We start from the raw sequence: 17,239 nt of genomic DNA, 5'->3' as shown, positions 1-17,239 counted from the left end.
TGGAACTTGGACAATTTTTTCAGATTTTCAGATTTTGAAAATATAATCCAAAATTTTCTAATTTAATCAAATTCAAAATTATTCCTGTGCGTACGATAATTTTCTGGTGTGTACTAGGGATCCTGTAGGAGGGATGCGCCATTCATATTCAGCTCATGTGTCATTGGCTGAAAATTTTGGGGGACCGCTTGAATTTATAATAATTTTTTCGTGTAACCTATTCTATTTTAATATAAATTTTTAATTATCATTAAATATAGTTCATTTTTTTTCTGTATTTGATGCAATTCATTATTTCATAATTATTTCAATGTTTGAATCATTCGCGCGCAAAATCGAGTTCCGGTCCCCCAGCAATGTACATGGCGCATCCCTCCTATAGGATCCCTAGTGTATATGATAATTTTACGCCCCTGTGTCAATCAGACGAACTAAAGTCTCTGGGATCACTGCACCTAACTTTACTGTCCTTCCATTCGATTCTTACGTTATGTCTGGTGCGCATTGAAATTGGCAAGAAGACGATTATTTTATTAAATTAGTGAAATTACTTGTGCCACGTGTACCAAACGATTTTTACGGTAATTACTACAAAAATTTGTAATATATTTACATATGATCCTCAGTTTTTTTGGATTTTAGTTGATATGCATAATACATATATATATATATATATATAAGAACGAATGAAACGATCGATACCACATATGGTTAATTTCGTTTAATAAAGATATTACTCCATTTTTTGAACATGTGCTAATTGCTTATTTAGTATAATTTTATAATTTTATTTGTATATTATAATATTATTTTAAACTACGAAACATAAATATATATATACATATATGTGCATATTTGCATATATTAAAATATGATGTAAATTAGACAGTTATATATTAAAGTATAGCAGTACTTAAAAAATTTATAATTTGCATTTTATTAAATTTATATAAAATTAAAAAAACAAAGGTGAATGTTTTCTTCAATATTAATTAAATTTCTATCTTTTATTAGAATAGTTTTGTTTATATTTATATATTGCATTTTTCATGGTTTATAAATTATAAGAGGTTACGATGTAGTTGCCACTTCGTTTCTATATTACAGGTATATTCCAAATGGCACAATGTCAACTTTTCTTGGGCTTATCGAGGAATTACCAGCTATTTCAGTGGATTCATTTAATGGAAAAAATCTTGATTCTTCTGTATTTTTTCTTAGTCATTGTCATGTTGATCATATGAATGGTTTAAATCATTCATTTTTTGAATACTTAACGAAATGTAATAAATATCTTTATTGTAGTCCAATTAGCAAATTAATTTTGCAAAATAAATTTAGCTTAAATGATAATTGCAATATAAAAGAAATTAATATAGACACTCAAGTTGTTATAGAATACGATGACCAACAGGGTAATAATCACGTTGTCATAGTATTAAGTGTTTCAGCCGGACATTGTCCAGGCTCTCTTATGTTTCTTTTTGAAAAACAAGATAAATTAATACTTTATACCGGAGACTTTAGAATTCATCCGGATGATTTATCAAAATTAAGATCTTTACACGTAAAACAAGGTAGTAGATTACTTCCAAAGAAATTTGATAAAATTTATTTAGATACAACTTTTTTAAATCCCGACTTCTCCTATTTGCCATCTCGTAAAGAAAGTATAGCGAAAATATATGAAGTGGTTAAGGAATGGCTCGATCAAGACCCAAGAAATGTTGTTATGCTAGAATGTTCTGCCTGTTATGGTTCAGAGTTTCTTTTCATGGAATTATCTAAATCTTTAAATATGCAAATTCACGTTAAAGATCATGTCTATGATACTTATCGTAGTATTGCTGAATTAGCTCCGCATATTACAAATGATTTTAACAGTACTCCTATACATGCATGCACAAAAAAATCAGATAGATCATTAAAATGTCGTTACGATGTTTGTAAAGAAAACATATTAATTATTGTGCCATCTGTATTAAAATGGCAAGGAAAAGATATATCTAAGATAGCTGAATGGGATGAACGCAGAAGAAAAACATTTAATGTATGTTATTCCATGCACTCTTCATATAACGAGCTTAAGGCATTTATAAAATACTTTGATCCTGTTGAAGTATTCCCATGTGTTTGTCCAAAGGATCAGGAGGAACAAATTTATGATATACTTAATAATATAATGACTAAATCTTCTGATCAAATCTTGAAAACAAATAAACGTCGATATCAATTAAAGTTGTCTTGCAGCAAGACAATAAATGTAAATACGAGTACTTCTAAAAGTCTTTACTTTAGTGACGATGATAGTTGTTAACGAGACTTAGTGTTATATAAATTGAAGGTTCTTGTTGTTATGTCACATAATTACGACATAAAGAATTTTAAAGTATGTATATATATAATCATAGAATTAGTTGATATTTTTGTACTCTTATATAATAAATGTAACTGATTTGAAATTATTATTTATTATCTAAGCATATTGTTTCATTTTTTAAGAACAACTTTCATAATTTTAAATATAAATTCTTATTAGTCTGTGATGATACAATTTCATAAATCATTTGAATAAATATTTTGTTACAGAACTTCTTATACTTTAGCATCAAATATAACAACAGTAAATATGGCAACAGCAACAGCTCTTACACATGAAAAGGTATGGTTTGAGAAACCATCCTATGATAAAGCAGAGCGGCTATATTTTGAACGAATGGCCAAGGTAAGAAATCATTGTTTCCATCTGATTTGTTGATATATATATATAATTTCATATATATATATATATATATGAAATTAAAAAAACCAGCAATAGATCTTTAAATGAGATGAACTATTGCAATACATACTAAATGTGTCATGTACAAATTCCCTTTAATTCATAATTTCAATAAATATCTTATCCTCAGTGTGTATCATGATAAAATGTATAAATATAAAACTATTAGACATATATTTTTTATCATTGCTCCCAGCATCCACAGCTAATCTGCATAATTTTTTCCTTCACTTACAATTCTATATTCATGGGTTTGGAGTATGTCGTGTAATTAACCACTAACATCCTTAACACATATTTGAGGGAATATCTGGTGATGGGTAATAACAAAATCCTTTTAATGCTTATTCGTGTGTGACTTCCTGAGTTTTCATGGTTTTGGAAAAATTTGTTAATTGCAAACTAATTTTATGTAATTGTACTTTAAGCTATGATGCAGATCAGCATAGGTATTTTCACGATAAAATATTTCCTCAGAGAATACAACTTATTAAACCGAACAGTTGTATTCTAATTATATTTGAAAATCTTTTTTAAACATTATTTTATGAAAACATTCCATACTATATATAGATTCCATATTACACAATTTACATACACACAATATTAATACATAGTCCATTTTTTAACGCTTTTTGTTCTCTTAGTAAAACCTTATCTTGTATTTGCACAAAGTCAAACATGTTTTAAGGTGATGTCCAACAAGATTATAAGAAGTTATGCCCTTAACACTGATAACTCTGTAATTAACAAGCATGAAGATCTAATTAATATAAACGCTTCCATGAAATTAAAAACTGAAAAATCTGAGGAATCTAAAGACAATAAATCATTGCACTCAGATAATAATGTATCCACTGATGTTTTAAAACAGTATAAATGCCAAATTAAAAATTCCAAAAATCTTAAAAAAGAAAATGAGTGTAACGTGTTAAAAATGGACGACTTGAATATCATAGAAAAATGTGATGTGATAGACGTTAAAAAGGAAGATATTAATATTTGTAATGATACAGTTAATACAAAGTGTACTTCCAAAGAAGTTAAAGAAAAAAAAACAAGGCTGATACAAGACATAGAAATAGAGGAAAAGGCAAAGATAATATTAAAGAGCAAAAAGAACAATTGCCTAATAAGGTATTAACTTTATTGCGTTAGACAATTAGTGTTATATGTGTATAAATGGCACTCTTTATTTTTATTTAGCGCTATCACATTTTTAGGTTAGTCATTTTAGTTAATATATTATTTTATTATGCTTATTAAAATTTTTTATTTTTTAAAGCAAATTTATATCGTCATATATACTAACTTATCTGTTTAAAATAAAAATCTAATAAAAATATGCATTTATCTACTCTTATAAGGAATTGATCTTTCTTTTTGCTTTTGAAATTTATTTTAGATGACTTATCTGACGTATCTCATTATTAGTTTTATTTATTTATTTATAATTTTTATTCGTATTGGCTTATATTTATTTTAAAAAAAGCATGATTGCATTAAAAAATTTACCTATATTTGCATGTAAAAAGTATTGATGATAAAAATGATATTTAAGTATTAAACTGATAATTATTATAAACAAATTGAATTTAATAAGTATTCAAGATTTTCTGCTGATGAATATCTATGTGGGATTTAACACAATATAACTATTTTTAATGCTTGCTGGTATTTGTGCATGAAAATTATTTGTAATGCTTTTTGTTGTGATATTTATAATGTCTATCTCCACTTGATCAAAAATAAAATTGCATTGTTACATTCTTTAATAAATCAAATATATTTTTTATTCATTATAAAATATATCAATGGAGATATGATATAGAGATTGGTTTGCTTTAATCAACCTGGTGTAAATTAACCTTCAATATCGGTGGATATAGGGAAGCCATCAATCAAATTGTTCAATCCTATCCGCTGGTGGAAGTTTGGCCAATGAAGTTGCCAAGGCACGTCAACATATTAAAAAATCTTTACAATGTGTGAGTACAGCACTCATTTATCATAGTAACAAGTTTTTATGTTTATTAAAATAATGCATTTTCGTTACCGCTTATAATTGTAACATGTATTTATTAATTAAATGCATTTAGTATAATTTTTATTTAATGCCTAGCCAGCTTAAGCAGATGACACATACACACATACAAGCTCATTTAGTTTCATTAGAAAATGTTTCTTATATCGATGCTTTATTAGTTACATTTTTTCTTTACACACGTTATTAAGATATATTAAAGACTTTGAAATCAATTTTATAATACGTTATTTCAATTTGAATAAAATTTATATATTTTAATAAGATATTTGATAAGAAATATTATATTTAAAAATTGTTCTTAATATAGTTATAAATATCTTAATGTTACAAAAAAAGAAATCAGCTCCACAGTCAATTTCTAAATAAATTTGCAGATGGATGACATTAGTGCATTTGCCGAAAATTCCAATCAAGATGTTGTATCACGCATAGCTACTCTCGAGAAAGACAATCAGGATTTACGAAATGGTAAGAACAAACTGCATTTTTACATTTGTATTCTCTCTAAATTAATTTATTATATTTGATAAATATTATATATTATAAAATGAGATATAAAAAATAGTTATGAGTTAGATTTAATGAATGTTATAATCTATAATATAAATAGAACGCTTAAACAATACTTCATATTATTTCAACAAAATTTATGTATAGTCGTTCAAGAATTGAGACACATTATTGAAAAACTGGAAAAACGCGTAAATATTCTTGAAGAAGAAAAACCATCACTTCCACCTTTACAAATTTGTCCTGCTAAACCCAGTGCGATGATAGAAAAGCCATCACCCAAAGAAGAAGATGACGAAGATCTTGATCTATTTGGTTCAGATTCAGAGGCAAGTTAGCAGATGGAAATAAAATCATTCATAAGTTTGTTACATATAATAATTATATATACATACATATATATATATATATGTTCGATATTATTTACTAATAGAAATACTAACACTTTACTCACAGCACATTCTTTAAGCCACAAAAAAACATGGAATGCTTCTTTAATTTTAATTTTCAGTATCTTTAAAAACAAAAACAAAAAAATATATATTTATATATATTTATATATATATATATCGCGTATTTTTACTAATCAGTATACACCAGATATTCCCAAGACACTAATATCAACCATATAAAATCAACCATTTCTTACCATTCTTGACACAAATTTTAATACAAATTGTGGTAATTTATTAACGCAATTATTTCACCATATAAATTATAATCACCAATCCCATCAATTTCTAAATTATTAGGGTGAAGATGCAGAAGCAGCTAAAATTAGAGAAGAGCGTCTTGCTGCATATGCTGCTAAAAAGGCCAAAAGTGAGTTAAATCATTCATCTTTTTTTAAGTTTAATTATTTAATAATTGTCTAATGTACTTTCTATAAATAGAACCGGCATTAATTGCAAAATCAAATATCATATTTGATGTTAAGCCGTGGGATGATGAGACTGATATGAAAGATATGGAATCTAAAGTACGCAAAATTGAGACAGATGGATTACTATGGGGCGCAGGTAAGTGCGATGAGTTATTTAATTACAATTTTACATGATTTCAAAATATTTCTTTTTAAAATTATTTATATATCATTGTACATTAACGAGATATCTGCGGTTTTATTTTCACAGCTAAGCTTGTACCACTTGCTTTCGGTATTCATAAACTTCAAATTTCTTGTGTTGTTGAGGACGAAAAAGTGTCAGTTGATTGGTTAACTGAACAAATACAAGAAATTGAAGATTTAGTCCAGAGCGTTGATATTGCCGCTTTTAATAAAATCTAATTTTATTTTTGGGCAAATGTTATGGCAAGTATAGTTACATAGAAACATAGATTTGCTGTGCCATCTTTTCATTCCATTAGCAATTCCAATATGTACGTGTATACTTATTCAATGCTAAAAAAAAATAAAAAAATACTTCATTATAGAAATGCCTATAATAATCTAAATTATCAAATTTTCCTATTAGACTTTTAACTCATATTCATAGCTTGACTTATTCAAAACAATTAAAACTATCTAAATAAAATTTCTTCGAAAAGTTCGAAATAATAAAAATTATATAGAATCAATCGAAAGATAAATTTATAAACTAGAAAAATAACATTTTGATATCAAATGTTTTTTTAAATAAAATCTTAACCATGCAACATATACACTTCAATCTATTAAAAATTGTTAGATACTCAGTTATTATATTTTACAATAAAATTTATTGATACAGAGATTTTAGAAATATCCAATCCATATGGAAAAAGAGATATCTTTTTCGTGGTCATGATGTATGCAATTGTAATTTATTTTTAAATAATATTTTAGTTCTCAGCTCTGATGAAAACAAAGTTTTATATAAATATTTATTAAATTAATGTACTTCCTGTTTCATGTTATCATTGCAAATAAAATCAATGACACAAATATAATCCATCTCCTTTATATTTTAACCTCCAAATTTATATGTATGCATAAATATATATATATATATATATATAAATAAATATAAAAAACATAGAATTATAATCTAAAAAAAACTTCAATAATTAGAAAAATTACCTGTTTATTGATTTAGTACACTTCATTGTATAAGCCTTAATTTTTTTTTAGGTTAACATTAATTATGTGTAATATACCTTTTGTATATTATATTCTTATAAATAATATTTAAAAAAAATTAAATAAAAAATTTAACTAGAGAAGAAAAAAAATTATATCAAAATAATAGTTTCAAATATTTTATAAATCGTTTTTAGAAAAGTAATGTTGGTCAGACTGTCACTAGCATTACGATCCAGTGTTGTAGCTTACTTAACCTCCGTGGTTGTAGCCGACATTATTGTCAAACGTATTTGTTTATTCTTTTTAAGGAAGAAATAATTTTATTTCGTCAAAATGACTATGGCTATGTTGCAACGACGAGCTAACGTAAGTTTTAAAATATAAATTAACAAAATAAAACAATTAATTTATTTAAAATGCATATTTATTTAAAGAAGTATAACTTAACCTATAAATGTACTTGTACATAGCTCTTAAAACTATTAATTCTAATTTACAGGTGAGGCTCCCACCTGAAGTAAATCGAGTTTTATATATTAGAAATTTACCTTACAAGATCACAGCTGAAGAAATGTACGATATTTTTGGTAAATATGGAGCAATTAGACAAATAAGAGTGTAAGTATCTGTTTAAACTTTTAAGTGAAATTTTCAGCTCTTGTAACAATTAGAAAACATTATTTATTTCTTTTATTTGAAAATAGTGGTAATACAGCTGAAACTAGAGGAACAGCATTTGTCGTTTATGAAGATATCTTTGATGCTAAAAATGCATGCGATCATCTCAGTGGTTTCAATGTATGTAACCGCTACCTAGTGGTCCTCTATTATCAAAGTAATAAGGCATTCAAACGAGTAGATGTTGATAAGAAGATGGAAGAAATAGATAAATTAAAGACGAAGTATAATTTGAATGAAGAGAAGAAATAACTGCTAGACGTACCTCTGCATACAAAATATCATATACACTCTGCGATCATTCTTTTGCAACAAGAAAAATACAAAGAAAAAGTATCATGTATGTAAATATAAGTTTAATACTAATTGTCAATAATCTTACCTCGTTGAAAAACTAGTTCCCCTTCGATAGCTAAAATTAAGTAATGATGAGCATGAGAAGTATTTATATGACTGACTGTATCGGAACATTATGTGCTATTGACTCTAGGGAGGTTTTAGAGATGTTAGAAAATATCGTTAAAGTTGCTCAAATCCATAAAAAAGAGAATAATAAAAAAAGTATAAAAAAGTTTCATTCTAATAATAAAATTTAAATTGTAAGTCTTATCTTGTAATTTAGTATTTATAAAATAAAAAAATAATATAATAACTATAAAAAATATAGATGTAAATAAAGGATTCTATATTATCTATCTAATTGTAAGATCTAAGAAATGAATGTGTAAAAAATATTAGTTAAAAATATTTGTATATACATTTAAATGGTTTTATTATTTATTTTTAGAAAGATTTAAAACCTTAATTTATAATTTATACAACTTTCGTAGTTCATCATGGAATAATATATATATCATAATATACTATATCTATAGTATGTATCTATCTACATACTTTTTAAATACTTAGAATTCTTTCATATATCGATATATTAATGAAACAAACATATGATCGATTATTCTATAAATTTACCAAGAATAATATAGCCTTGTTTTATATCATATACATACATACACATATTAATACATTTCATCCAAATATCAATCGACAGGTGATCATGACATTGAGTATATTGACTTCAATGGCAATAACTTTTTCTCAATGAACGTATAGTATGTTATCACATAATGGATTTGATTTCTTCTATTTCAAGACAAGCTTTATCTAGGTATAAGGAGTTAGATAATGTCGCATGTAAATACGTTGTACTAATAGAAGGGACACGCGTGCGCGCAAGAGGGGTAAAGGGGGGATTGCAGAAAAGTGGGTGGGTGGTTTGGCACGGGGAGGAGAGGGAGGGAAGAGAAAGAAAGAGAGAGAGAGAGAAGGGAGGCAGGTCAGGGCAGGCTGACAGCAAGTCGACGTTCGATTTCAGTCGAAAGCGAAAAGCCGTCAAGTCTGTGCACGGTCGCCGGACTACCGGCTTGTTCGCGAGAAAGTGCGCATGCTTAACATCTCCGTGTCGCGTCGTCGTCCTCCGCGCGTCCAAATGTCATACGAGTGCTGCGGCGACGGCAAGGTCGCCGGCGACAGTATCGTCGCCGCCCTCTCGGAGCTCTTTGCCACCCTCTCGGAGCTCTTTACCTTCTCGCATACTTTTTGCCGCGAGATCCTTCTGGCCCTGAGCTCAAGCGGCATTCTTTCTTCCTTCTCCTCCTACTCTACTATTACTACTACAACTACTACTATTAATACTACTGCTATTGCTACTGCTAATACCACTACCTCCTCCTTCACCTCCCCTTTCCAGCCTTTTTCCTATTTCTTTTTTTTCCCGTCACCTTCGTCAGATTCTTCTAATTCCAATTCTGTATCTATATCGACTTTTTCTATTCCCTCCTTCAATATCGACAATCTCTCCGTTATCTTTACGTCCTTGCTTCTCACCTTCGTCCTTGCCATCGTCCTCGTTCATTCTTTTCATCATTGCCGTCGTCGTCGCGCTGTCTAGAGTTTCTAGAGTCCCAAGCGATTACACACACCAACACGGGGTACGACTGATGGTCTATCATTACCGCCATTTTTTAATCTCCCTCTTTTTCTTCTACACTTCTTTACTTATTATGTACATATATACTGCCCTCCCACTCTTACATTGTACTCTCTCTTTCGAGCAAAATGGCGGCCATATTTCTAGTCCTCTATGATGTAGCGCCTCTAACTAACGTTTGTTTGGTGGCGCCGCCAATTTACTGTCCCCTCATTGGTTAATCGTTTACGTACAAATTATCGCGCGAATTCGTATTGTAAACTCGAATGCTATTACTTTGTAAATTTATTTAGTTATTCTTTTCGTATATTTTTATTTTCTTTATATTTACCATTATATTTCTTTGACTGTATTAAACTTAGAATTAATTAAGAGTAATAGTAGCTATTGTTGTAGTATGATTAGCTTAAATTAAAGGAATAAGAAAATGATATTAATTGTATTCTGTAGATCGATTACATCATACTTTCCCGCCAACGTCGTCGACTATTTCCTTATTGGTCAATTTCCTTCGAAACGTTTTATTTCAAATATTCCGCGTCTCGGTAATACCGGAGGAGAGAATCGACGAGATTGTATTTATAAGATCGTAACAGATCAATTAAAATCACTTATAACGTATCGAACAATTTAATTATCAAGAATCAAGTTCCTTGTACTTATAATTAGATCACGATGATCTTAATTAATAATAAGAATCGAGAAAATTGGCCTATGCACGTTACTTCGTCGCAACGTCTGCTGCCATTAATACGTCCAGCAAATTTGTAAGTTGCTGAATATTATTTTATTTTATGTAAAGAATTAATCAGTCAAACAATCAATTAATTAATTATATGTAATTCTTATAGATTCTTAAATTATAAAAAACATAAAAAAATGAACTTATTTTTTATTCATAAAGTTATGTTAAAATGAAATAATCAACAAAGATAAATTAATGTATTCGTAGAAAAAAAATAGAAACGAACAATATTAAACTAGCCGTTTCTGATATGCGCATGTAATGTATTAGAGTTTGATAATAGAGAGCTTTGTAGAAATGAACGAACGCGACAGGTGTTCGGTACATGCTGAAGAGCATGTTTGTCTGCCGTCTGGATAAATACGATGCGATACATACTTTCGCGCTTAAGTACACATAAATGCACATACGTAAACGAAAAAGAAGAAATTAATGCCGAGAAAAGAACAAAATTAAAGCTCTTTCGATTCATTTTTATGTAGAGCAAATAAAAAATGATTCATCGTTATTATCGGTATCAATAGACTGAAAAATTTATGTACAGTACACAGGGTAAGCCAAAAGTTTCTAAGTGACTTCAAAACTCAATACATTTTTTTCAATAACTTTTTACACTCTCATGTAAATTAGGTGTGTACACAATATCAGAGGAATATATTCTGAAATAATATAACATAAGAAAAGTAATGTATTTAGCAATAATACTTAGAAACTTTTGATCCATCCTGTATATATAATATATAATATTATCTACATATACTTAAAAACATAAATTATCAATTTTGACAGAAATATCTTCTTTTCTTATTTGAAAAAAAAAAAAAAAACTTTTGTTAATACGTAACGCGAACTAACTTATAAATCGTAAAACAATACAAAGCACGAAAAAATTGGAAAGAAAATGTTGGCGTTTGGTGAAAAAGACTTTCATTCTCTGTTTCTTGATTTAACCGTCTATTTTCGTATCGTACAAAATCGCGTTAAGAAACGGAAGTCATAGGGAGCCTTCCACGTGTTCCTCCAGTCTCTCTTTTTCTTTCTCTCTCTCTCTTTTTAGAATATATCTTTGTTGCCGATACACATTCGGTACGTTTATTTCTGCTTCTTTAACAGTCTATACACGTAGTTTCAGGGCTCGGCTCGACTTCGAGTTCCGTGAGGAGGAGAGCTCACCGTTCCATGAGTCCTTTCTCCCTCCTCCTCCTCCTCCTCCTCCTCCTCATCTTCCTCCTTTTAGTAGGCTCTCTCTTCGTGGGAACTCATTAATACGAGGACATAATCGTGCAAACATACCGCGATCGATTCGCCGATCGTATACTGATTTCTAAGAGATACCTCGAAATGGCTATCGATTCCAGAATTTAGATTCACTCGATTTGCCAAAGCTTCGAGAAAGACTGACTCGATTATCTATGTGTCTTATTACATATATACATATATATATGTATTATGTATGTATATAGACATTCCTATTTGTATTCTATTTAGATAAATTCTATCTATCTTTGTATATGGTATGTTTAACCCATGAATATATATTTCTTGTTTATCCAAGTTTAAAACAGTTTATTCTATTTATATGTATCAATCGTTGCGAAAGAAACGAATACGAGTAAACTTTATATTTAATTTAATTTATAGTTGATTTAATATTGTTTTTTATTTATTTATTTTTTTTTTTTTTGTAATTATTGCCAACCAAATATTAATTAATTTATTAAACTTTATGATGGATTTAGAGATAATAATAAATTTTTGTTAGATAAAAGAAATTTTCTTTATAAATCATTGCGATTAAATGAATATAATTATAAACGTGCGTTAATTGAATCGTCAAATTTTGAAATGAATTTTCTAGGTAATTATAAATTAATCTTTCATGAGTTCAATAGAAAATTTGTTGATTATTTAGCTCGAAGGGGAATATTACGCGTGTGTGTATTTATGCGTTATATAAATTTCTCATTTTAAAATGAACGAATTGATTGGTAGAGTTGAGTTACCTCTTTTTGTCTATGCTTCTCAGCTATGAACGTGGACTGCTGATTGAAACGTCGATCGCGGAAGTTGTATTGCACGTCCGTTCTGCCTCCCTCTCGTGTTGCGCGCCATCGAAATAATAAAATGTCGGCGAACGACTTCTGCACCCGCTGGAACTTTACGGTCAGCCTTATCGTGTTTACGGCACTACTCCTCGTAAACCCACAACTCCTTCGACCCTCCTACAGTTTTATTTTTCGAATAGAACCAAACGCACACACACACACACACACACACACACATATACACGTAACCAACGCAACCATGAACGTTCTTCTCAAGTTCGTTCTTTCGTTCAATCACCATTTCTTTTTTATTGTTTTTTTGTTTAAATTAAACACATTTCGACATTTTTCTTATGTAGAAACATTATTATTACTGATATTAGAATAATATATGTGTATATGTATATAAACATATATGGATAGGGGTTGATAATTTTTGAGCCGAACATAGAAACAATGTTTCTCGGTCATTTTTTTTTTTTTATTTAAAAAGAAAAAGAGCGTTCTTTTTGAAGTGAAAACTTCTTTAGAATAGGGAGTGATCTGAAAAAAAATGAAACACGGTCGGTTAGGAAACGGAGCTATGAAATGGCTGCTATACTAAATAATGAGAGAAAAAGAGACAAACATATAGGATTGAGCCTTCTAATCAATATATATCTCTCTTTATCCTTTTTACTCATTCTAGACAAGCATAATCTTAATAGATCACTTTTGTAACATTATTTGTTATTTTCTTTTTAGAGGATTTGCAATTGGATGTTGTGAATTGTCATTTAAGTCTCTCTCGACTGAATATTAACGCCAGTTTCGTGAAAATTGGCAGAAAGAAAATATTAGGGAAGTTTCAAAGAGTTTGACGGAACGTGTTTGTGCATTTCTTGCATGCAGAGAGGTGTTTAGTTATCATACATTTTTTAGTTACCAGAAGCAACTTGTCTAATTTCTTCGAATTGAGAACTTGCCTACTGTGTAATATATTATGTATTATATGTTAATAAAACGTAAAATAATTTTTGAAAATGGTAACAATATTATAATAATAATATTATAAAAAAATAACCCTACAATTATCCTACACCTGACATTCTGCATTCGTCTCATTCTCTCGAAACTTAGTTTTTCGAAGGTTTCACTTCTAACGCGTGTGATGTATCCACATGATATTTTTTTTTGTTAAGGCTCAAAATTTATCCTCAAAACATCCCAATATGATAATAATAATTCGTATATGTATATATATAAATAATATTAAGACGAATAATATTACATCAAAATGTGTATTTATTTTCACAGATGGTGCGCTCTTTCCTCGTCAAGGACGAGCAATGTGGTGAGTTGTTTTAGTTTATTTTTCTTAAATACATATTTTTTCATTTGAAATTATGCAAAAAGAGAAAAAAATAGAATAGATTCTGTATTTTTTGTAATCAAAACGAACGAGAAGAAAGGAAGAAAGAAAGATAAGGGTAATACAAAAGTTGTTATCGTTAATTCTTTTTTTTTTTTGGTCAGATATACGATAAAATTATTTTTGATTCAATCAGAAAAAAAAAATAGAAAAAAGAGACAGATAGAGATAGAAACAGACACGAATTATCACGTAATAATAAAATCCTGCACGTATCCTCGCATTAGAAGCGATAAGAAAACGAGTACGAGGTTTTCCACGCTTCTTCTAGCTTTCACGTAATCCTTGTTATGCTTATCGCTATCGTCACGATAACGCAGCATCATGCCAAGCAAGTATACGTTATTTAGACTGACAGATCGTACAACTTGTATTCGTCATTTAAATGAGATTAGATTATTTATACATTTATATAGATATGTATATATAAGTTTTGTAAAAGTTTCTACATAAATTTAAAAAGTCAAATAATTTTGTTTTGTAATTATTTAAGGCTCGTATTATCTTTAGATTGAAATACTACCAGTTTAATTTATAAAATTAAAAGTTCAATTGCAAAGATAAAAAGAATAATTAATTTTTGAATCAAGACTTAACTTTTAGCTTATCTAAACATTTTTAAGTCCACCTTGTATGTAAATAATGCATCTAATGTAATTACGTTAGATGGATTTTTTCTTGATATTAAACAAAAAAAAAATATATTATAATAAAATATTAAAATAACGAATATATCGATATTTTGTATTTTATTTGATATTATTTTGTTTCGTTTAGTAAGCAAGATAAATATGTGAAAAAATATATATGATGAAAGCGTTCATCAATGTAGACACGAAATGTGCCATCTTAGTTGTAACGAGGTCATCGCGCATGCGATGATACATCAATGATGATGTCGAGATGTTATACTCGTGTTCTCTTTATTTGCCTTCGTTACTTTTAGGAGATATTATATAGACTCTATCGAAGATCATTTGTCTTCATCGTCACTGTCATTTCTTTTCATTTCGTTCCATTATCGAGTGAAACGAGAACCTCTGTCATTCTGTTCTATTTAATGATATCGACGTGTCCACATAACATGCATATGATGAATCTTATCGTCTCTTGCAATGAAGATACTAACATTCAGTACATTGAACCTGTGTGTGCAATTTCTTCGATAATTATCCAGAATACTATATTCACTTATGTTTAATTATTTTCTTAAAACGACAGAAAATGTTCTACTTTTACATTTTGTCGAATTATTGTCTATATTCAGTCAAATTTCATTAACATATATAATGGTAATCTGATTGATTGCTCGTCAAATAAATTTTTAATTTTAGAGAAAAATTAAATTTGAATAAAGTATGCTTCTTCTTAATTTTGTTCACACGTAACTATTGATAATTTTTATGAAGTAAAGAAAAAAGAAAATGTAGTTAATAACTTTTGACCGAACATTGATGAAATATTGTAATGTTCATAGATTATCTTTGAAAGATTTAGTAAGATTTAAACGAATTGAATCTATATTACAATTAGATTCATATCAATGTTAGATCTTTAAATACGCGTATCTACAATAGTTTATAGATTTGATAGATTGATTTCTCCTTGATCTAATAATATTCAAATATTATCTTCGAAAATTTTGCAAGATTCAACGTATCGAATTATTCTTATTGTTACCCTAGTGGCACAAAATATTGAAAAATATTGAATACGTGTGTATTTAATATTAAAAAAACATTGGATATCTCTTTTTAATATTAAATACACATGTATTCAATATTTTTCAATATTTTGTGCTACTAGGGTAGTTTTATATATCAATGATGGATATTTGAAATAAAATTAATTTTTCTTACGATTAAAACCTAATCAAAGAATATATTATATTTGTGTTAAATATTTGACAATATAGAATAAAATGAGTTTTTATTTATCGTAAGAAAAAAGAAAAAAAGAAGAACAACCAAAAATTATCGCAAATGATATCATATCAGAAAGCACGAATGAAATCGACAGGAGGACCGATTTCTAAAATGAAAGAGAGAGCAAGGTCGAGGAAAGGCGTGCTGTGCTCTCCTTGTGAGTTTGTCCTAGATCCTGGAAAGAAGCAGGTCACGTGGTGTCTTTCTCATTCTATTTTTTTCTCTCTCTCTGTCTCTCTGTTTCTCGTATACGTGAACGTTTCGGTCAGTTGGCAGGACGACATTGCTTTGCAAGGACGACTGCACGTCGTCAGTGTTCGGCCTAAATCGCAAAACACGCTAGTCATACTATGCGCGACACGTTAATTTCCGCAAATAGAAACACTCTTCAAGTGTTCTCATTCGTAGTTTCATGTTCTATCCTCTATTTCATTTGAAGATATATTATTTCGAAAATATTCAAATTATTATTTGTCCCCTTGATTATCAAACTAATTTGTTATCGATCCAATGACGATACAGCCATTTTTAATATTCTCATTAAACGAATTACGCATAAATTAATATTTATAAAATCTATCTCATTCTTCTTTAATAACATTGATTTTATATTTTTGATTTTTTGATTAGCACGTGAACAAATCTTTCATTTATTGAAATAAATTTTTAATATTTACGGATTTAATCGTCTTCGTAATATTTCCTCATACACCGAAGTCATATGCAATCGTTCGGTGGATCACTTTTGAACTCGTCCACAAGTAGAACTAGCAAATCTATATATAAGACAAGAGGAACTTTGGCCTCTCGCTGAGCTAGCTCCAATTTTCTTCCCGGAAGATCAAATTTTCCACAAAATTTCTATAAAAGTAACAAATTAGAAGAAAACGAATAGGAAAAAAAGAAAAAACGTTCGTTATTTTCATTTATATTTTTTATTTACATTTCAACGAATGATCCGTCGTCGTATTATAATATTTTCAACAAAACCTGCATTGTGTTGTTAAAAAAAGTTTATTTTTTATTTTATTATACACAAATTTG

General features: G+C 28.7%; 4 protein-coding genes across 4 annotated transcripts in view; all 4 read left to right on the top strand.

Annotated features, from left to right (window-relative positions):
• Positions 1-439: 439 nt before the first annotated feature.
• eEF1delta (elongation factor 1-delta) lies at positions 440-7,268 on the top strand. The gene is given in 10 exon segments (XM_015324621.2): positions 440-581; positions 2,590-2,725; positions 3,474-3,828; positions 3,831-3,919; positions 4,672-4,770; positions 5,204-5,297; positions 5,487-5,668; positions 6,092-6,161; positions 6,233-6,358; positions 6,473-7,268. Coding segments are annotated over 9 exon segments (1,266 nt in total). The 5' UTR covers positions 440-581; positions 2,590-2,629; the 3' UTR covers positions 6,628-7,268.
• Positions 445-2,483, top strand: Snm1 (DNA cross-link repair protein snm1). Its single transcript, XM_015324628.2, has 2 exons — positions 445-581; positions 1,108-2,483. Exon 2 carries the CDS (start codon positions 1,127-1,129, stop codon positions 2,315-2,317), a length of 1,191 nt encoding a protein of 396 aa, XP_015180114.1. The 5' UTR covers positions 445-581; positions 1,108-1,126; the 3' UTR covers positions 2,318-2,483.
• Positions 7,269-7,608: 340 nt separating the features above from the next.
• Positions 7,609-8,774, top strand: Sf3b6 (splicing factor 3B subunit 6). Its single transcript, XM_015319645.2, has 3 exons — positions 7,609-7,767; positions 7,901-8,019; positions 8,106-8,774. Exons 1-3 carry the CDS (start codon positions 7,735-7,737, stop codon positions 8,329-8,331), a joined length of 378 nt encoding a protein of 125 aa, XP_015175131.1. The 5' UTR covers positions 7,609-7,734; the 3' UTR covers positions 8,332-8,774.
• A 140-nt stretch (positions 8,775-8,914) lies between these two features.
• The window catches only part of Oatp74D (Organic anion transporting polypeptide 74D), a 98,524-nt gene continuing 90,199 nt past the window's right edge, over positions 8,915-17,239 (top strand). Inside the window, 3 exon segments of the mRNA XM_015322173.2 lie at positions 8,915-10,070; positions 10,520-10,836; positions 14,156-14,192. The gene's annotated coding sequence lies outside the window, so the exon portion shown is untranslated.

Source organism: Polistes dominula, unplaced genomic scaffold (assembly GCF_049000335.1).
Source record: "Polistes dominula isolate Pdom_NZ unplaced genomic scaffold, Pdom_raw_medaka contig_33, whole genome shotgun sequence".
NCBI classification, from domain to species: domain Eukaryota; kingdom Metazoa; phylum Arthropoda; class Insecta; order Hymenoptera; family Vespidae; genus Polistes; species Polistes dominula.
The sequence above is the reverse complement of the archived record's forward strand: the minus strand, read 5'-3'. Positions and strand labels throughout refer to the sequence as shown.